The sequence below is a fragment of the Mesocricetus auratus genome, unplaced genomic scaffold, assembly GCF_017639785.1.
Source record: "Mesocricetus auratus isolate SY011 unplaced genomic scaffold, BCM_Maur_2.0 Super-Scaffold_100008, whole genome shotgun sequence".
Taxonomy (NCBI): Eukaryota; Metazoa; Chordata; class Mammalia; order Rodentia; family Cricetidae; genus Mesocricetus; species Mesocricetus auratus.
This window is the reverse complement of record NW_024429192.1, coordinates 57,415,618-57,437,102: the sequence shown is the minus strand read 5'-3', so window position 1 is coordinate 57,437,102 and position 21,485 is coordinate 57,415,618. Positions and strand designations below refer to the sequence as shown.

General features: G+C 46.4%; 1 protein-coding gene across 3 annotated transcripts in view; it reads left to right on the top strand.

The window, feature by feature from the left end:
• Slc12a8 (solute carrier family 12 member 8) overlaps positions 1-21,485 on the top strand; it is a 153,524-nt gene that overhangs the window by 68,836 nt on the left and 63,203 nt on the right. For all 3 annotated transcript variants that reach the window (XM_040750885.1, XM_040750886.1, XM_040750887.1), the window contains one exon: positions 6,412-6,525. In XM_040750885.1, coding sequence (XP_040606819.1) covers positions 6,412-6,525 — 114 coding nt within the window. The remainder of the gene's footprint in view (positions 1-6,411; positions 6,526-21,485) is intronic.

Genomic DNA, 21,485 nt, shown 5'->3' with positions numbered 1-21,485 from the left:
TGAGGGCTTGACATTGCCTGGGAATGCAGGACCCCTGGGAAGGAAGGGCTCATGGGCACTCCCACAGTGACTCTGTGGCAGGACCAGGGTATCCGGACTCGCCACAGTTCTTGCCTTCTCCTCAGAGGTCTTTGGCAGTCTTACGCCGGGAAAAGACCCTCACACTCCATGCCAGGCAAGAGGAACCCAGCTGGGACCTTTCCCAAGGCCGTGCTTCTGTGTGATCACCCTACCTGGTGGCCTGCAGTCCCATTATTGCCTGCCGTTCTGGGGGCTAATGCCAAAGCCCGGGCCAGAGTCCGTGAGTCTAAATGCCCACTTGTTCTTTGTTGCCTTTCTGGGCTTGGGCAGGGGCTCAGCATCTGGCCCCTGAAAGCCTGCACAGCGAGATGGGGCCTTTGAACGCTCGCTTTCCTCACCCCTTTCTGTCAGGCTGTTTCAGATCTGCCTGGATCTCTGTCCCCACAGTGTGGCAGGTAGTGAAGACACTGGATCCTCCTGGATTTCAGTCTGACGCCACAGCTGAGTGTGGGGGTGGGGCTCAGGAGGAGCCACGTGGCTTGAGCAGTACTTCCTGCTGTGGCTGTACTGTACTTCCTTCTTCTTTGAGGATCCCAACATGCTGAGCCCTAGTGGCCTTCCCTTGCCCTGCCTGCATCCCTCCCGCCCCTCCCTTCAGGGCTGTTTTGGTGCCTGTGCTTTCCCAGAACCGTGACCTCGCCTTTCCTTTTCCTTGCATAGTTACTCTTCCTGTGATCTCTCAGGCCCCACCCTCCGCACCGTCTGGGGGGCGCCCGCCTCCCTCCCTTCCTCTCTCCAAGCCCTTCCTCCACTCTTTCTATTCCTGGTTGGACCAGCCGCCCCCATTGTCCGTTCCCAGGAAAGGGATGTCTGGCTGGTCACTGGTCACTGGTTGGTGATTGCAGGGTGGGGGACCTGAGCCCCAAAGAAAGCCAGTGCTACTGGAAACTCTGCCCACAGTCCACAGTCAACAGCACCAGCAGCGGTTTTAGAAACCTGTTTTTCTAAGTCCATCCGTAGTCGCAACTGGACACCCACACGAGGCTCAGCTGCCTCTGCTAATTTCACCATGGGCTGTGTGTGTAGGGAGCTGGGCGGGTACTCACCAGGCCATACGGTGTTTCCTAGCTGCCACTGCACCTGGCTGACTAGATCTGTGAGCCTGGACAACTAACATGGAGACCCAGAGCTGCTCTTTGTCACTATTTGTGACCAGACCTGAAGACATTTGCAGAAGGATGAGGAGGGCTTCCATGAGCACACCTGAGAGGCAGCAGGAGGCCTCCAAGGACTGTAGTCTAGTGACAGCGTTGTGGAATTGACCCAATTCTGGGGATATGTAGTGTCTGCACACAGGCCTTCAAGGGCACCCCTTTGCCTCTTCCTGCCTGAGCTTGTGACGATTTGTTCTCTCTTCCCCTGCGCTTTCTGTTTTTGGTTTTCCTAAAAAGTACACAGCTCAGGGGGCCCAGAGTATTTTTACTCAGTGGATACAGAAGCAGATGTTCAGGTCAAGCCCAGACGCATTCACACACAGCAGTTGCAGGTCCTCAGCATCCCAGGCCCTTCGGGGTTGGAGACACAGCTGACAGGACCCAGTTTTTGCAGCAAGCAAATGACATTTGGGCTTCAGGAAGCATGTTTAGGCTGGAGCTGTAGCTCAAGACTAGGGTACTTGCCTAGCACTCTAGTCCTGCAAAACAGAGCCCCAAAGCTCCCTAGGGTAAAGTACAGAGAGACAACATAGTGATGTGGGAACCGATGCAAGCAGACCTGGAGTCCCAACAGCATTGCGCATGCTCCCAACAGCATTGCGCATGCTCCCAGCTGTACCTCTGTCAGCCCCCAGTCCCCTAGGTGTCTCTGACCTGCGGTGCTGCACAGGATCTGCCTGTCTTTCCCAGGTGAAGGAGACACCGGCTTCTGAACTGAAGAGGAGTCCGTGTCACCAGCATCTCTCTGCGAGGGAGGCAGTGTGGCAGCCTCTGGAGCAGCTGGCCCAGGATTTGGAGCCGTAGGAGAAAAAGGAGGGGGACTAGCATGGGCAAGAGTCACAAAGGCCTGGGAGATGGGGGTGTGGGAAATGAGGCCAGCCCCAGACATTCCTTCTCATATGAGAGACAGCGGCCTATATGGGGGCCAAGCCACCGGGCCTAGTGTCCTGCCCCTGTGGGCTTAGTCAAAGAAATCTCAGTTCATCTCCTTAGGCCCCGAATTCTAGTCTCTAGGACATTGCTGCGGATCCACTTCCAAGCCTATGGAGCCCCTCCTTTTTAAATGCTGTTTGTTCTAACTTGCTTATGATCTCAGATCGTTCTGAGAAGCAGGACACGGATGTGTGGTGAACAAGGAAAGAAAGAAGGTGGCATGTCTGGGCTGTCCCAGCAGACACTCGGCCTTCACGGGGATCATTTATTTCCTAAAAGATCCAGGGTTTTGATAAGTAGGTTACTCTTATTTTTTAAAGTGTGGAAATGTTATGGGACATTTTTGAACAAAAAGAATCACTGGATACAATGGTGAGTGCCAGTGTTCTGAGCACCGGGGAGGCTGGGACAGATAGATGTGGAATTCCAGGCCACCCTAAGCTATATAATGAAATCTATTTGGGGAAGGAAAAGACAGACTAAGGAAGAAAGGGAGGGGAGGAGGGAGAAAGAGAGAGAGACCTCAAGGAAAATGGGAAGGACAGAGAGAATGAGAATTGCTATAATTATTTGTATAGACAACCACAGCATTTGGATGTTTCCATATATATATATATTGGGTTTTTGAAACAGTGTTTCTCTGTATAGCACTGGCTGTCTTGGAACTCTCTCTGTAGACCAGGCTGGCCTCAAACTCAGTGATCCACCTGCCCCTACCTCCTGAGTACTAGGATTAAAGGTGTGTACCACTAGGCCTGGCATAGATATTTCTTATATGTATGTATAAATTTATTTTTAGTATTTATAACATGGGAAGTTTTATTTAAATTAGCATGATAGAAACCATTATGGCATGTGTCTTAGTTAGGGTTTACTATTTGTGAGGAGGCACCATGACCACGGCAATGCTTATAAACAAACAAAAAAAAACCCATTTAATTGAGGGGGCTGGCTTACAGTTCAGAGGTTCAGTCCATTATCATCATGATGGAGAGCATGGTGGTGGGCAGGCAGACAGGGTGCTGGAGCCGAGAGACCTACATCTTGCAGGCAACAGGAAGTCACCTGACTGTCACACTGAGTGAAGCTTGAGAAAAAGACCTCAAAGTCTGCCCCCACAGTGACACACTTCCTCCAACAAGACCATACCTCCTAGTAGTGCCCCTCCTGTGGGGGCCATTTTCTTTCAAACCACCACAGCACGTCAGTTTTCTATGCTACCAAGTACTATGGTGTTTGGCTCTGATGCCTGTCCTCATGCATGCTGGGCAAGAGTATAATACTGATCTCTATGCTCAGCCCACAGTTATTTGTTTGTTTGTTTGTTTTTATGTTGAGACATGGTTTCATTCTGTAACCCTTGAATTTTTTTTTCCAAGACAGGGTTTCTCTGTATGGTTTTGGAGGCTGTCCTGGAACTCACTCTGTAGACCAGGCTGGCCTCGAACTCACAGAGATCCACGTGCCTCTGCTTCCTGAGAACTGGGATTAAAGGCATGCGCCACCAACGTCCGGCAACCCTTGAATTTTTAATCCTGTGTCTCAGCTTCCTGGAGTTACATGTTTGTAAAAAACATTGACAATTATCTTTGTTCATTGAGTTCTTTTCAAAGGTAAGATTATTTCCCCAAGGAAGACTAAGAACTAGATTTAGCCCAGAGCAGAGGGTCAGGGTAGCAGGATTTTGAGTGTGTCAGTGTGAGTGTGTACCAGTGCTTGTGTTTGTGGGTGTGTTGTGCGAGTGTGCCTATGCATGCTCATGTGCACGTGTAGGTGTATATGTGAATGGGCCAGTGAGAATGTGCACTTGGGAAATATCCTTATGTGTAGGTATGAGTATGTACTTGTGCATGTGTGTATGCAGATGTAACGTATACTTGTGAGCGTGTCAATGTCTGTGTTGGGGAGTTGTGTGTTAGTGTATGCTTCTAAGTGTGTCACTATGAGTGTGTGCTTATGGATGTGTCATTGGCCCCAAGAGAGGCAGCATCTGAGGCTTCCTCCTGCCCCATAGATATTGTGAAGGGGAGAGGTGAGAAGATTTTCCCACTGACACCACCAAGGGACTAAAATGCCTTAGAGCCTGCAGGCTGACCAGGCAAAGCCCTCAGGCCAGGGGACAAAACCTTTCCTGTCACCTCCTTTGAGGCTGTGGAGGTGAACAGTATGGAGAGGTGTTTACTGCTGTGGGCTGGCCTGCTCAGGATGCACAGCTCTGGAGCAGATGACCGTCATCCAGCCTGCTGAACTGAGCTCCAAGGCAGGCTGCCTGGTTTTCTCCTCAGGAAGACTAGTCAATGGGGTCAGCCAGCGGATAAGCTGAAGTTAACTTAGCTTGCTATTGCTTTTTGTTGATGACGGGAGGACCAGCTGCAAGGAGGCCAAGCCATTCAGAAACCTGGTGCGGTACTTGGGATTTAATATTCCAGAACAAAGTCTGTATTCAGCCAAGAGAAAGCAACGGACAATGATTTCAAAGTCCAGACTGGACTCCCCGAGGCTCTCTGTGCTTCTCTGAGCGTCCACGTTGTTATTTTCTTGAAGAATATTTTTCCTATGAAGTTATGACTCTTGGAAGCTGAGGAAGTGCATGGCCTCCTGGGAGCCATCAGAGACCAGGGAGCTCTCTTTATAGGGGGAGCTTTGAGGTAGATGGGGGTGGGGCAAGGCTCCTGGAGGTGTCTGTCCCCAAGTTGTGGGGAACTGTGGTGTGTTTTGCAGGGGAGGGGCAGCAGTTCGTAAACACATGCTAGCTAGTTCTGGGGGACAAGACTGAAGTCAAATATTCTGGGTGTCCCTGAGCCAAGATCTTTTCTACTTGAGTCTCGGAATTCCATGGCCTGCTAGTACATCAACATATGCTGCTCAAAGTGACCTCTTTTGACAAGCAAAATGGATTGAAGGCACTTAAGAAGCTTTGTTAAGGTCAATGTGCCAAAGGTATTTAAATTACTTTGAAGAATTCAGATGTTAGATGTTTTTTGTTACAAAGTAGCTTGTGAACCGAGAGTAGCAGGAAGCCTGGGAGGGTAGTGTGCCCATGTGCTAAGAGATCTAAGAGAAGATGGCAATGAGGCCTATTTACAACCTACCTATTGTGTGCCAGGGAAAGTAGAGGTATGCCAGAGTGGATTTCTCACCTCAAGAACTGTGGGTGAGGGGCTGGAGAGACGACTTGTGATTAAGAGTAAGTACTGCTGCCACAGAGGACCTGAGTTTGGTTCCCAGCACCCACATCAGGTGGCTCACGACTACCTGTAACTCTAACTCCAGGGGACCCTATACCTTCTTCTGGCCTCATGGGCACATACAGATGAATCCACATAAATAAAATTGAAACAAGTGTTTTTAAAACAAGGACTGTGGTTGAGGCTGGGAACAAAGCTTAGTTGATAGCCTTGGACATGGCAGTACTGGGCTCCAGATGAGATCAGAGCCAGCTTGAGCAACTTAGAGAGATCTGTCTCAAGATTTAAAAAAACAAAAACAAACTAGTGACATGTGATAGACTGATTAGCATGCATGGGTTCCTGGCTTCAACCCCACCAAAAAATGTGAAAAAGTGATCATAATATTGCTTCTTGGAGAGAGGGGTAGTAGGGCAGGGAACATGACCCCGCTGGGCACACAGGAGAGGTAAAGGGTGAAGGGGACATGGCAGACCGTTTCCAGGTTGTGGGGGACTTTGATGTTCAATGTAAGGAGTCTGGACTTGATTCTTTGGCTCCCAGGAACCCAATGGGAGGATTTCAAGCAGGTATTTGTTTTTATGGAAAGCAATCACATAAATATACCCTCATTGAAAGATGCTGTCGCTATTCCGAAATCTATAAAGCAAAGATGAAATCTTCCCTCCCCTGAGCTAACCACTGCTCTCCATGCCATGCCATCCCTTTATAGCTGTAGGTACAGATACACAAGGCAGTCTTCCAAGTCTCTCTCTCTCTGTTGCACACACCCTGCCTTTGAGTGTTCAGCATGACATACCTGCACCCGACCATGGTGGCTTATGCCTACAATCCCAGCAACTCAGGAGGCTGAGGCAGGAGAATCACAGTAAATTTGGGGCTAGCCCAGACTACACGGTATGTTCTAGGCCGGCGTGGGCTACAGAGTGTGTCACTATCTCAGAAAGAAAGAAAGAAAGAAAGAAATATTTACCATGCTAAAACAATACTATCTTCTTGGGCACTGTACGGTACCTGACCACTCAGCTCTGTCTGAATCCTTCGTGTCATTTCAGAACATGGTTTTGTTGGATACTCCCCAGAACTGCTAGAGAGCAACACTCTGCCCGAGTACAGCCCCGGGGAGTCTTTCTTTACTGTGTTTGGGGTGTTCTTCCCAGCAGCTACAGGTAGGTGCTCTTGGCTCTTTCTTACTCTTGCCATAGGGGTGTAAATGCTTGATTCCCCAAGCTTGGCATCACGGTCCGCCTGCATTCTCTCTTGGAGTGTGTGGCTGACTTTGGCGATGGTGTTAGCACTGACTAAAAGTCCATTATTTTCACAATGGATTTGCCTGCTCCTAATTTCTGGAGGCCTCCGCCTGATTTCAACAGTCTTCACTCCTTTATACAAGTTACATATCTTGACCAAATTAGTAGGAGGACCTTATTTCTCTTCGGGCAGGACAGGATGGATTCCTCAGTGGAACAAACTGCCTCTCTTATTTCTAGAATGAGTTTGGACTGTGCCCCCGCCCTGTGCCCCAGGGATCAGAGAAATAAGGCCCCTAGGCAGGGAGTGTACCTGCTTATCCTGCCTTCCCTGCTTTCTGCTCTGCAAGGCTGTAGAGGAGACAATAGAAGAACTCCTGCCTTGTGTGGATCCCTGGCCTAGAAGGCAAGAAGCGAACATGTGACAAGCGGCCCATGGGAAATGCTCAGGGCAGGGCTGTCTCCAGAGCACAGACCAGAAAAGTATCTCTGTCGCTGATCTGGAGCCAGCTGTCTCCTGTCCTCTGCTTCCTACGTGCTCATGCCACGTCCTTACTTGGTACCCTTTCTCCAGGTAGGCAAAGGGTGGTCAAAGGAGAAGCTCCTGTGATATCTAGCATGAAAGAGATGTTAGAGAGATGTGCAGAATCCATACTCACCTGTCTTACTGATGGTAACGCAAAATGGTCACCACTTTAGAAAAGTTGGACTGTTTCTTAAAAATTCCATATACCCAGCTGCTCTACCTCTAATTATTTGGAAGCAAGTGAAGACTTGTACGTGAAAACTCAAAGCAACTTAATGTGGGCTAGAGATGGCTCAGTGGTTAGGAGCACCTACTGCTCTTACAAAAAAGATGAGAGTTTGGCTCCCAGCTCCTACATGGCTCACAACTGCCCGTAACCCCAATTCCAGGGGGTCAGATGCCCTCTTCCGATCTCTACAGGCACTGCACTCAGTGCACACACATACACACACACACACACAAAATAAATACTTAAAATATTCAGAGCAGCTTAATTTGCACAGTCCCCAGTGGACTGCTCATCAACAGGTGATTAGAAAAGTTGTGGTGTAGCCACACAGCAGGAAGAGCAGTCTTTGATATGTGCAACAAATATATATGAGCCTGAGCATAACTATGCTGAGCAAGTCAGACAGAAAAAGATGCAAAACATTAGAAAAGCAAAATCACATAAACCCTAATTGTGTAACATTATAGAAGAAGCAGGCTTTAGTTTGCAGACAGCAGGAGGATGCCTGGGGATGGAGGTGAGGGGATTAGAGGGAGAGGCCTGCTGGGCACAGGACACTTCAGGATGAAGAATATGTTCTGGGTTATGCTGGTAGCTTCATGGTGTATCTGACTGTCTCCTTGAAAACATGCAGTTTACTGAGTCTGAGTTATGCTTGAATAAAGCTGCTTAGATGAAAGGAACACTTAACCTTAACCATCTTGCCCAACCCCACCCTCTTCTCTGGTAAAGGCCCAAGGTGAGGTGGCTTCTATCTGTATTTCCTGCTGTGTCCCTCTCACCTCTGCCACACTCTACTGAGTGTCTCCCCAAATGAAAGGGATCCTTCAGGTCATGGGTGACTTCCGTGGTACTAAGCAGTGAGCATGTCTGATTTCCTGCTTTGTTTGACCTCCCAGCAGCCACTGCTTCCCTTTCCATTTGAATGCCTGTCACACACCAGCAGTGCCTCCCTACCCTGCTGTCACCTGCTTCTCTGTGTCTGCTGTCACCTGCTTCTCTGTGTCCTCTGTCACCTGCTTCTCTGTGTCCGCTGTCACCTGCTTCTGTGTGTCCGCTGTCACCTGCTTCTGTGTGTCTGCTGTCACCTGCTTCTGTGTGTCTGCTGTCACCTGCTTCTCTGTGTCCGCTGTCACCTGCTTCTGTGTGTCTGCTGTCACCTGCTTCTGTGTGTCTGCTGTCACCTGCTTCTCTGTGTCTGCTGTCACTTACCTGCTTCTCTGTGTCTGCTGTCACCTGCTTCTCTGTGTCCGCTGTCACTCACCTGCTTCTCTGTGTCCACTGTCACCTGCTTCTCTGTGTCCGCTGTCACCTGCTTCTCTGTGTCTGCTGTCACCTGCTTCTCTGTGTCTGCTGTCACCTGCTTCTCTGTGTCTGCTGTCACCTGCTTCTCTGTGTCTGCTGTCACTCACCTGCTTCTCTGTGTCCGCTGTCACCTGCTTCTGTGTGTCTGCTGTCACCTGCTTCTCTGTGTCTGCTGTCACCTGCTTCTCTGTGTCTGCTGTCACCTGCTTCTCTGTGTCTGCTGGTCAGCGTGTGGCTTTCTCAAGCTTTGCCTAGCCCTTCTCTTCTTTCCTTTATTTTTGTTTGCGAGTGCATGTGTATGAATGGAGGCTGAGGACAACCTCAGTGTTACTCCCCAGGTTCCAGCCACCTTGGTTGCTAAGACAAGGTCTCTTGCCAGCTTAGAACTTGCCAAGTTGGCCAGGCTGGCTGGCCAGTGAATTCCAAGGACCTGCTTGCCCCTGACTCTCCAGTACTGGGACGACAAGCACATGGACCACACCGGGCTTTGTCACACGGATTTTAGGGATTGCGTCAGGTCCTCCGCTTACACAGCGAGCACTTTACCAATGGAACCATTTCCCCAGCCCTGTTTCCTTAATCTTTCCCAATCCCCTTAATTAGTGATCACCCACAAAGCTGAGGACTCCCACATTCACCCCACTAGCCCAGGCTTCTCTTCAGCACATCCCTTAATTTCTTCAGTGGCCTGTATAACATCTGGGATGCTAGCCCTGCTCCTCCCATCTTCCTCCTAGAATTCTGCAAGTCTGAGAAGTTTACCTCCCAGATAGCACTGGGTTCTCTTCAGTTCCTCTCACCTCTACCCCCTGGCCACCCTGTTCTGAGACACACCCCTCGATGTGATCATTGCCCACCCCCACCCCCACCCCGTCCCAACCTTGGAAATGAGCCTGAAACTGGGCCTGAGTAGGTTCAGATTGGGCAGAACAATATATCTCTTTCATTTTCTGAAACAATAAGAGAATCTATCTCTGACTCAAGCTTGCACCCAGCAGAATGACTTAAGACTCATTCCTACCCGTATAACTTAAAACCAGTGTCGGTCATTCAGGACGCCACTACCCAGTACCGCCATGGTCCCATCAGTTCTAGTTTTTGGGGCTCTAACCAGTGCATCTGTGTACAGACCCAGGTCTTCCCAGGTCCTCTGTGCAGGGCCTTCATCTTTCTACTGCCTTCAAGCTGCCTTGGGAGATAAGAAACCTGCTGAATTTGAGAGCTCTGCATTTAGGGCCTAAGCATTTCCCAGACCCTTGGTTCTCTTGGGTCCTACCACTACTGCCAGGGCGTGGGCCCAGCCGGGGTCCTTATAGTCTCAGATCCTGTGGGCCTGCCTTTTCCTACTCCTAACCCTATGGCCAGTCTTCTTTGTGAATGGGATGGGGAGTTCTCCTGCCCAGGCTCATCTGCTCCCACTCAGAGAAGGGCCTTCCCTTGGCATTATGTTTTGCTTTTGCTAAAATTCTTCATCAGTTTTGAACAAGGGACCCCTGTAATTTTATTTGATTGGTCCCCACGAATGATGTAGTTCCTGTTCTGGTTCCCCATGCTGTCACCAGCCATCTGCCCGATTCTCTTCCACTGCTTTGAATCTGTGAAGCGTCATAAGGACCCAGGCTGTGGAGAAACAAACCTGAACAATAGTTGGGCGAATTCTGCACGTCTTCCCCAAAGCCATCAATCAAATCTAGCTGAGCTTCCTCTTGAATGGACAGAAAAAGAATGAGGGAAGAGGGAAGGAAAAAAAAAGGATTAACATTTAAAACTGTTCACCGGTCCCTCCTGCCCCGCCCCTCCAAGACACTAATGAGCACACAGACAAGGGGTTCCATGAGTTTCCTGGGCCTGGCAGGGAGTTCTCACCAGGTGAAGACTCTGACCCAGAGAGGCCAGGTAGCAGCTCGCCTCTCCGTGGCTGCTCATGCTGCTGTTCTCCCAGAATGTCACTGGGTCCCCAGGAGGCTGTTTTTAGAGCATGGTCCTGATGCTCTCCTAGTTGGTGACTATAATAGGGGAGCAGTGCCTGGTCTTAGTGGCATGGTGGTGAGCCTCCTCTCCAGATGAGAATCAGTGGTGGCTTGGGGATGCCACTGGGCAGGGAGAGCCGAGCTGGATTAACGTGAGATCAGTTGCCAGGCCAGCCACTCAACTTGCCCCCTTTTCTTTCATGTGTGTGTGTGTGTGTGTGTGTGTGTGTGTGTGTGTGTGTCTCTAGGAACAGAACCTATGGCCTGCCATATGCTAACTGAGTACTCTACCATTAAGATACATCCCAGACTCCTTGACCGTCTTTTAAATCACTTTTACCTCTTGTGCTTTATGAAAGCATTATTTTGTAACAGTCCACATGTAAAATTATCACACTGAACAGAGTGTCTGCCACACAGGCTTCTCTGTGCCAACTTAGATCCTGGCTTTTCTGAGTCTCCGCTCCATGGCAGCTCTCAATCAGGCTGAGAACCTCTGATCAGAGTTTGTTTCCCTGGCTGTGGAAGAAAGGGTGCATAAAGGCTTGGGAAGGACCCGATGAAGACCATACAGCTAATTAGGAAGCAGAGAGGGGCCAGGCTACTCTCCCCTGGCTCTGTTTACTAGGGCCCCAAAGTAAACATGGAGGCAGGGTGAACGATTCTTACCACTTGCTTTCCCCCTGGCAGATGTTTGGTTGAGCTATGAAAAGCATGGATGATTGGCGGTTTCCATGGAGATAGATTTGCCAGGGATTAGCTGTGAGTCATGGCTGGGCTTCCCTCCGCACCATCCTCTTCCTGGCTGTGGAGAGGGGAGTTTTGAAGAATGAACATTTTTTGCTGCGTCCCCACCCCAAGAGCCATGTCACTTTCGTAACCTAGATGATTTATCCAAGGTGGGGGTGACTTCAGAGGAGCAGCAGAGGTTAGGTGTGGCGGTCCCACACACCCTGAGGTAGGGGTTGCAGGGGTGGGAATGGGGCAGTTTCCTTCTCTGAGCTGCACCACCAAACTCTCCAGCTCCAAACATCCCTCCCTGTGGGTTTTCCCAAACACACCTTACAGAGGCAGCCACTCCAGGAACCCAGGACCACAGTTCCTGGAGGAGACGGGAGCTCTCTGAGAAAAATACCGGTTGGATGAAGTCATTGAAACCTTGTCCTCAAATCCCAAACCCTTACTGGAAAGGGTAGGAGGCTCTTTGGCCACAGTCAGCACTGGGAGCTGTGGGTGACCACACCCAGCATAAAGAACTTGGTGGGAAACCAACAGCTTTTACCAGAAAGTCCACAGCCGTTGTCTTTGTCAAGGTCTATTTCTGTGATGCCCTTGACTCTTGAGCCCGACTTCCTGTTTACACACGTACCCTGGGAAGCTGTCTGTCTACAGGAACCTAAGTCCTAGTTGCCCCTTGCTTACGGCCTAGTCACTCCCTTCCCTGACCCATGCTATTAGTGCTGACCCTACTAGCCATCCGTCCTCCAAGCTATTTCCCTACCCCCTTGCACGTTGTCTGTTGTGAATGAGAACAAGCACCTGTTGGACTAGAGGGGAGACTCCAGGCTTAAGGACTAGATAGGACCAAGAAGGGATGGGGCAGATGCCACTTCATTCTGATGGACTGTGGGCAGGAAAAGGGGTTGATAATTTTATAGACATTATAATTTTAGCAAATTATTGTAAGTATAATTGTTATTGCCATAGCCGATTATGTGACACACTGCTGAGCTCTTGATATACAAGCCTTTCATCTAAACCCTCCCTGGGTCTGTGAGAAACAGGGTTGTCACCTTTGTCTATTTTCTATTGCTGTCACAAAGTACCTGAGACTGGGTAATTATAAGAAACAGAAGTTTAGTGGACTCATGATTCTGAAGGCTGGAAAGCTCAAGAACACGGTGCTCACATCTGGTCAGCATCTGGTAAAAGCCTAGTGACTTAGAACATGCTGGAGGACGCCACATGGGAGACATAGCAAAGCATGCCAGGTCAGATCCCCCCATTATCATCCCCCCATTATCATCCCTCCCCCCATTGTCATCCCCCCATTATCATCCCCCCTCCCCATTATCATTCCTCCCTCCATTGTCATCCCCCCATTGTCATCCCCCCATTATCATCCCTCCTCCCATTGTCATCCTCCCATTATCATCCCTCCCCATTATCATCCCTCCCCCCATTATCATCCCTCCCCATTATCATCCCCCCTCCCCATTATCATTCCCTCCATTATCATCCCTCCTCCACCTTCCTAGTGTTGGAATTATAGGCATGTTCCACCGGGCTGGGCTAGGCAGTTGTGCTTTGCTGTTCTTAGTGTTGTATGATGCAAAGAGTAGAGCCCAGGACTTCATACATGTTGAGTAAGTAAGTGCTTTAACATCCGGCCACACTCTTAGTGTTTTCTTCTTATAAAGCCACCTATGTCACCATGTGGTCCCGTTCTTATGGCTTCTTATCCTAATTACCTTTCAAAAGTTCCATCTCCAAATGCCATGAGCACAACCCCCCCCCCGGCCCCCGGCCCAACATAGCCCAGGTTAGCCCGGAATTTGCTGTATAGCTGGTCTTCCTGCCTTTGTCCTACAAATGCTAGGATTACAGAAGGGCACCACCATGCTCAGCTGTGGCACCTTTCATGAAGTCAAGGTCCCTCATTTTGCACAAATTCCTGCTAAGGTCCCACCCTTATTTCATATTCATAGCATTGTATGTCTACATCTGTAAGTTTAGGTTCCATGTAACCTAGATCTTTACTTGAGGAATACGGTCGTTCACCCAGATGTTAAGCAGTGAACACCATTGCTTCTCAAGCACTCAAGAGAGGACCCTTCAGAAAAGGACCCATGATGTCCTCTGGGTCTATCCCTGTGCAGAAGAGGACTCTGCAGGAGAGGACCCATGCTGTCCGGGGATATCCCTGTGCTAAAGCCAGCAAACCTTGCTTGAGCCCTGACATTTGCAAGGCTCTTACAGCTTTGAGGAGGTGGAGGACTACAGAGTCACGCTTGGCCCAGCAGGCATCACCCCATGATTCCCTTCTGGGACACCATCTTTGGGTCTGTCTCTTTCTTGTCTGGTTTGTGAGTGTCCATCCTTTCTCTTCCCACTGAGCGGGAGCCCAGCTCTTTCCCCAAGGACCAATGGGCATTGATACAGAACCTGTCTGGAGCTAGAGGAGAGTGAGCATGAATCAATCATCACTTATTCGGGGTTCTCAAGGGCCCCCAGGCATTAGCTTCTGTCAGCGATCTGAAGGAACGGGTGACAGTGACACAGCAAACCATAGGAGTACAAAGTGGGCAGGGAAAGGATAGTGTGTAGTCTCCCAAAGCTGAGTGAGTGACCAGCCATGCTGGGGACTTGGGAGCAGAATGCAGTCCTTGCAGAGGAAGGAGGCAACATGGTAACCAGTGAGACCTAGCAGCTAGTCAGCTGGTGATGGTGGGGGCCTTGCCAAAGGGCCCTGATTTAGGAGGACCATGGTAGGCGTGGTAAATATTTGAGGTGGAGCTGGAGCTTGGGAAATGCAGCCCTTGACATCAGATTGAGCCATGGGGCTCAGCTCTCTAGCTGAGCTGCAGCAATGGGACTTGGCCCCAGGAGGCAATATTACCTGCATATGATTAACTATGTATATACATTGTGTGTGTGTGTGTATGAGAGAGAGAGAGAGAGAGAGAGAGAGAGAGAGAGAGAGAGAGAGAGAGAGAGAGAGAGAGAGAGAGAGAGAGAGAACAGTCCTCTGGTGCTTATAAAACAGTGCTCTCCAGCTCTCCTCTTACTCCTCCAAATACCCCTTCATAGAGGCAGCCCATCATACATTAACAGTTTGGTATTTTTTTAACTGTGTGTCACAAAATGTATCATGAAATGTAACTTGATTAATCAAAGCAGACTTTAGACACTAACTTCATGCTGAAAAATACAAATTTATATTACTTATACCATCCCCTACCTACTTTCCCAATTTTGATAAAGTTTTAATATATATTAACTAATATATATTAAGATTTATTTATTACATAGTCAGTGTTCTACCTACATGCCAGAAGAGGACACCAGATTGAATTGTAGATGGTTTTGAGCCACCATGTGGTTGCTGGGAACTGAACTCAGGACCCCTGGAAGAGCAGTCAGTGCTCTTAACCTCTGAGTCATCTCTCCAGCCCTTGTCATATATATTATGCATAAAATATTTATAAGGAATACTTTAATTACTGTCCCTATTTTAAGGGGACTCTGTATTCTTTTATATTTGAGGTTTTTAGAGCAATACCAGGAACTCTATAGTAAATTGATTATACTTGGTGAATGGATCAAATCTCATGAATAATTAAACTTTCAATGAATATACAGTGTGACCCCCCTCACCCTGCCACTCACCAGACATTTTTCAGTTATGGTTATGGATGAACAGTCATTGGAACTATGAAATCAGACTGCTCCATATTACACGACATTCCTTGTCTTTTTCTTATTTTATGAGTGTGTTTTATCTATACACCGTATGCATGTAGTACACTTGGATGCCAGAAGGGGGCATCTGGGACTAGGGTTACTGATGGTGTGAACTACCAATGTGGGTGCTGGGAATTGAACCCAGGTCCTCTGGGAGAGCAGTCAGTGCTCTTAACCTCTGAGCTATCTTTCCACCCACTGTTTGTTCTTCTCTAGTAAGCATTTAGAAACATAATTTCCTGATGACAAAATAAATTTAGTTAGAATTTATTTCAGCTGCTATATTAGTATTTTCCTAACCTTCCCCTTATCTGCCTTAATGGATAACCCAAAATGCACGCTTGAATTACCTTTCATGTTTTCTCAGGGAACCCTTTAGAGCTGAGGAAATTATAACCACTGACTCTGAGTGAGACATAGTTCTTTGTGTTCTACACAACGGTGGTGATTTTAGTGATTTTCTCTATTCTTTTAACTTAGGGGGGTTTTGTTGTTACTGTTGTTGTTTTGTGTTTTAGTTTTTTGAGACAGGGCTTCTCTGTGTAGCTCTGTAGACCAGGCTGGCCTTGAACTCCCAGAGATCTGCCTGCCTCTGCCTCCCAAGTGCTGGGATTAAAGGCGTGCGCCACCACCTGGCACTTACGTTTTACTTTACTCTTTATTACTGTGTGTATCTGTGCCAGGGGCACATGAGCCACGGCACACATGGAGGGCAGGGAGCAACTCTGTGCAGACAGCTCTGTGCTTCCACCCTTAGGTGGGTTTGGAGGTCACACTCGTGTGGCTGTGGTTGTTCAGCAAGAACAATGTCAGTGAGCTGTAGCCTGACTTCTACATTGCCAAAGTGTGTAATATTCACCTTCTGCTTTGTGATTACAGTGTTCTCTCTGTCTTCATCTTTAAAGTTTAAAAACCAATGAACAGGTGTCTGTGACTTTACATTAGCTGTTTGCTGAAGAACAAATTAGTGGCTAGAATTCTGTATCTGCTGCAATTCCAAAATGGTCCTTGTGCCATGTATGGAATATTCTTTTTTATTTGGGGGGGGGAGGGTTCGAGACAGGGTTTCTCTGTTTTTTTGGTTTTTTTTTTGGAGCCTGTCCTGGAACTTGCTCTGTAGACTAGGCTGACCTCGAACTTACAGAGATCCATTTGCCTCTGCCTCTAAAGTGCTAGGATTAGAGGTGTGAACCACCAACGCCCAGCTGGAATATTCTTAATAAGGCTAGATGAATTAACTTTCTTACCTCCAGTTAGTTAAGCTCGAGTCACATCTTAGTTTTCTTCATATTTAGACCTTGGATTTTTTGTTGCTTTTCCTAGATTTTCAATAACATTTTCTTTTCACACTACCAAACAAGCAATCTACACATCCCTTAGAACTTATTGTGTGTGTCCATGCACCGTACCTATTGCTTCATACATTTCCTACTCAGGACTTCTATTCTTCTACTTTAGCCTGGCTCCTCTCCTTGTTATTCTGGGGCTTCACGTCATCCCTGAGTTATTACTGCTGCTTTGTTTCCCTTTGTGACTGACATTTTCATTTTGCTGGAGTACATACTTTAGTAGCTTTCTCGGAAATGATATGGGAAGTTTCTGAGCTCTTGTTGGCTTAACTTTACTTCCCCTTAATTGATAACCTGGCAAAACTCTAGTTTAAAAACAATCTTCCCTATAAATTTAAAATTAGTAAGATTAGTGTTTTTAGAATTCGGTGTTGATGAGAGGCCTGATGCTGGTTGGCTTTTAGTTCTCATATTAATGTCCAGGTGTCCCCGCCCCCGGCAGCACTTGGATTTCTCTGAAAATAGCACAATGATGTATTTAGGTGCTGGGAAGTAGTGGGAATGAAGACATTTGGGGAAGCTGCTATTTCTTAACCTGGAATTTTCTTTTATCTTCTGTTTCTGTTCTCTCTATGTTCTCTGGCTGCTATAATCTCAAGTTTCTCTCTGATGTCCTGAATTTTCCTCGTCTATTTCTACCCTACATGCTAAGGGCACACTTAATTTTATTTTTCAGATCTATGACATTTACAATTTATTGTAAAATAAATTATAAAATTAGTTAATTAATTCATTGTTCCCCCATGTGGGTCTCAGGGATCAAACTCAGGTTGTCAAACTTGGTGGCAAATGCCTTAACCCACAGAACCATCTCACCAGGCCAGATCTATGGCATATTTAACTTGAATGATCACATTTTAAACTTCTAATTATTCTTTCTTTTCGCAATTTTTTTCCTCAGCATTTTATTTTGCTGGAAGGATATTCCTCTTGGATATATTCAGAACTGTTAATTAGGGTTTTACTCCAAAGTTCTCTCAGCCACAATTTATACGTTTCTTCCCTTGGGGCTGCTCCATGTTTATTCAGGTTTTTGTTTATTGGTTGTGGTTCTCAATCCTCACCTGGTGAGCTCTGATCGCTGTGTGGGTTCTTGTGCTGTAGGTTGTTCAGTACTGTTTTCTTGCTGGATGGGAGGGTAAGTGCAACACATTTGTGTGCCTGGCCAATCCATGGGCAGGGCTTCCGTTGAGGGGCAGCATCCAAAGCGGCAGCCTGGCAGTCCTCAGGCAATGTACTGAGACTCCCCAGAAGCCTTCCAAAGCCGCCCTTCCCATCCTTTTCATGCTGTTGTTTTTAATTGTCTATATGTCCCATACAAGAGTCGCTTTATCTTCTTAGAGTAAGATGCATTCTCTCTGCATAGAGGCACTTTTTAATCCCATCAACACCTTTTTTATTAATTCCTTTAAGGAGAAGTGGAATTAATAGAAAGAAAACATGGATGGCCTGCCACATCATTTCCAACCTTATTTTCCCAATAGTGGAAAATTGTCTTGAGCTTAGATGTAGCTCAATTGACAGTGTTTGCCTTGCAGGCACGGGGCCCCAGGTTGGAGCACTTCCTGGCACTTGGAAGGTACATAGAGTCCGAGATCAGCCTGGGCAGGAGACCCTGTCAGAAACAAAGCTAAAAGAGCAAAAATGGTCACTGTTGACTCTGGGATCTCCTGACCTGGGGACTGCAGGCAGGTCGACTGGACCCCAGCAGACCTGAGCAATCACAAATCTGCTGAGATCTCTCCCTCCAGCCGCCCCCTGGGGCCTGATTTCTGCTTGCCCACTCTGGGATTTCCTGGCCTGGGAATTGCAAGCAGGTTGACCTGTACCCGGTGCACCAAGCAACCGCAAGTCTGCTGGTGGCATTGTGCTAGTCCAGCTCCCAACCACTGGGAGAGGGGGTGCCTCAGACCCTCCTGCATCTACTGTGAGACCCATCAGAGCATTGGACCTGCTTGCACCCACCAGAAGAGAACCTTGGACCACCAGGAGAAGAAGAGACCCCACCTGCACACACGGGAATAAGGGATGGGAAGACAACAATAGAAGAACACATTCAACAACATAAAAACCAGTATGATGCCACCAGAGTCTAGGGACTCCACACCAGCAAGAGCTGAACATCCCAACACAAATGAAGCAGAAGAGAATGACCTTAAAAGCAACTTCATGAAGATGATAGAGACCATAGAAGAGGAAATGAGAAAATCCTTTAAAGAAATGCAAGAAAAAACAAAGAAAAAATACAAGAAATGGAGGAAAAGACAAATCAAAAATTCCAAGAAACAATTCAAACAGTGCAAGGCTTGAAAGCTGAAATAAAGACAATTAAAAAAAACACAGTCTGAGGGAATGCTGGAATTAGAAAAAATGGGTAAACAATCAGGAACTACAGATGCAAGTAAAACCAACAGAATACAAAAGATGGAAGAGAGAATCTCAGGTGTTGAAGATACACTAGGAGAAATAGATTCATCAACCAAAGAAAAATCTTAGGTCCAACAAATCCCTAACACAAAATGTCCAGGAAATATGAGACATCATGAAGAGGCCAAACCTAAGAATAATAGATATAGAAGAAGGTGAAGAAACCCAACTCAAAGGTACAGAAAACATATTCAACAGAATCATAGAAGAAAACTTTCCTAACCTAAAGAAAGACTTGACAATGAAAGTACAATAAGCCTACGAAACACCAAATAGAGTGAATCAAAAAATAAAGTCCCCTGTTACATAATAATTAAAACACCAAACATACAGAGTAAAGAAAGAATATTAAGAGCAGCAAAGGAAAAAGGCAAAGTAACATATAAAGGCAAACCTATCAGAATCACACCTGACTTCTCCATGGAAACTCTGAAAGCCAGAAGGTCCTGGATAGATATTCTACCAACACTAAGAGACCACAGCTGCCAGCCAAGACTACTATATCCAGCAGTTTTCAATCACTATAGATGGAGAAAACAAGATATTCCACAACAAAATCAGATTTAAACAATACATATCCACTAATCCAGCCCTATAGAAAGTACTGGAAGGAAACTCTAACCTAAGGAAGTTAAATACACTCACAAAAACATAGGCAATAGGTAATCCCATTTTACCGAAAGCCAAAAGAAAAATTGGGTAAATCCACACATAATATAACCACCAACAACAAATCAAAAACAAACAAGAATTAACACTCAATGGTCCTTAATTTCTCTCAATATTAATGGTCTTAACTTGTCTATAAAAAGACACAGGCTGACAGAATGAATACAAAGACAGAATCCATCCTTCTGCTGCATACAAGAAACACACTTGAACTTCAAAGACAGACATTACCTCAGAGTAAAGAGTCGGGATAAGATTTTCCAATCAAATGGACCCAAGAAACAAGCTGCTGTAACTATCCTAGTATCTAACAAATTAGACTTCAAACTAAAATCAATCAAAAAGAGATGAAGAAGGTCATTTCATATTCAGCACAGAAGAAATCCACCAAGATAAAGTCTCAATTCTGAACATCTATGTCCCAAATACAAAGGCACCGACATTTGTAAAAGAAATACTACCAAAACTCAAATCACACATAAGACTTCACACAATTATAGTGGGAGACTTCAACACACCACTCTTACCACTAGACAGGACCATCAGACAAAAATTTCACAATGAAACAAAGGAACTAACAGAAGTTATGACCCAATTGGGCTTAACAGACATCTATAGAACATTCCATCCAAACACAAAGGAATACACCTTCTTCTCAGTGCCACATGGGACCGTCTCTAAAATCAACCACATACTTGGCAACATAGCAAACCTCCACAGGTACAAAAAAATTGGAATAACCCCCTGTCTCTTATCAGACTACCATGCTTTAAAGTTAGAATTCAACAACAACACAAATTGCAGAAACCCTACAAACTCATTGGAAACTGAACAATGCACAATTGCACCATTCCTGGGTCAAGGAAGAAATAAAGAAAGAAATTAAAGTCTTCCTATAATTTAACAAAAATGAAGACATAACATACCCAAACTTTGAAAGCAGTACTTGGTTCTTCGAGAAAATCAACAAGAGAGACAAACCCTTCTCCAGACTAACCAAAAGGCAGAGAGAGAACATGCAAATTAACAAAATCAGAAATGAAAAGGGGGACACAACAACGGACACTGAGGAAATCCAGAGAATCTTCAGGTCATACTTTGAAAACCTGTATACCACAAAATATGAAAATTTAAAGGAAATGGACAAGTTTTTGGATAGATATCACTTACCAAAATTAAACCAAGAACAGACCTATAACCCCTAATGAAATAGAAGCAGTCATCAAAAGTCTCCCAACCAAAAAAAGCCCAGGCCCAGATGGCTTCAGTGCAGAATTCTGCCAGAAATTTAAAGAAGAGCTAGCACCAATACTCTTCAAAGTGTTCCACACAATAGAAGCAGAAGATTCATTGCCAAACTCTTTTTACGAGGATACAATTACTTTGGTACCCAAGCCACACAAAAGCACAACTAAGAAAGAGAACTACAGACCAATATTGCTCATGAACATTGATGCAAAAATACTCAGTAAAATACTGGCAAATTGAATCCAAGAACACATCAGAAGAATCATCTACCGTGATCAAGTAGGCTTCATCCCAAGGATGCAGGGATGGTTCAACATACAAAAATCTATGCAATTCACTGTATAAACAAACTGCAAAAGAAAAACCACATGTTCATCTCACTAGATGCTGAAAAAGCCTTTGACAAACTCCCAACACCCCTTCATGATAAAGGTCCTAGAGAGATTGGGGATAACTGGAACATCCCTGAACATAACAAAAGCAATATACAGTAAACCAACAGCCAACATCAAACTAAATGGAGAGAAACTCAACGCAATTCCTCTAAGATCAGGAACAAGACAAGTTGCCCACTCTTTCCATATCTCTTCAATATTGTACTTGAAGTTCTCTAGAGTGATAAGACAACAAAAGGAGATCAAGGGGATACTAATTGGAATGGAAGAAGTCAAACTTTCACTATTTGCAGGTGA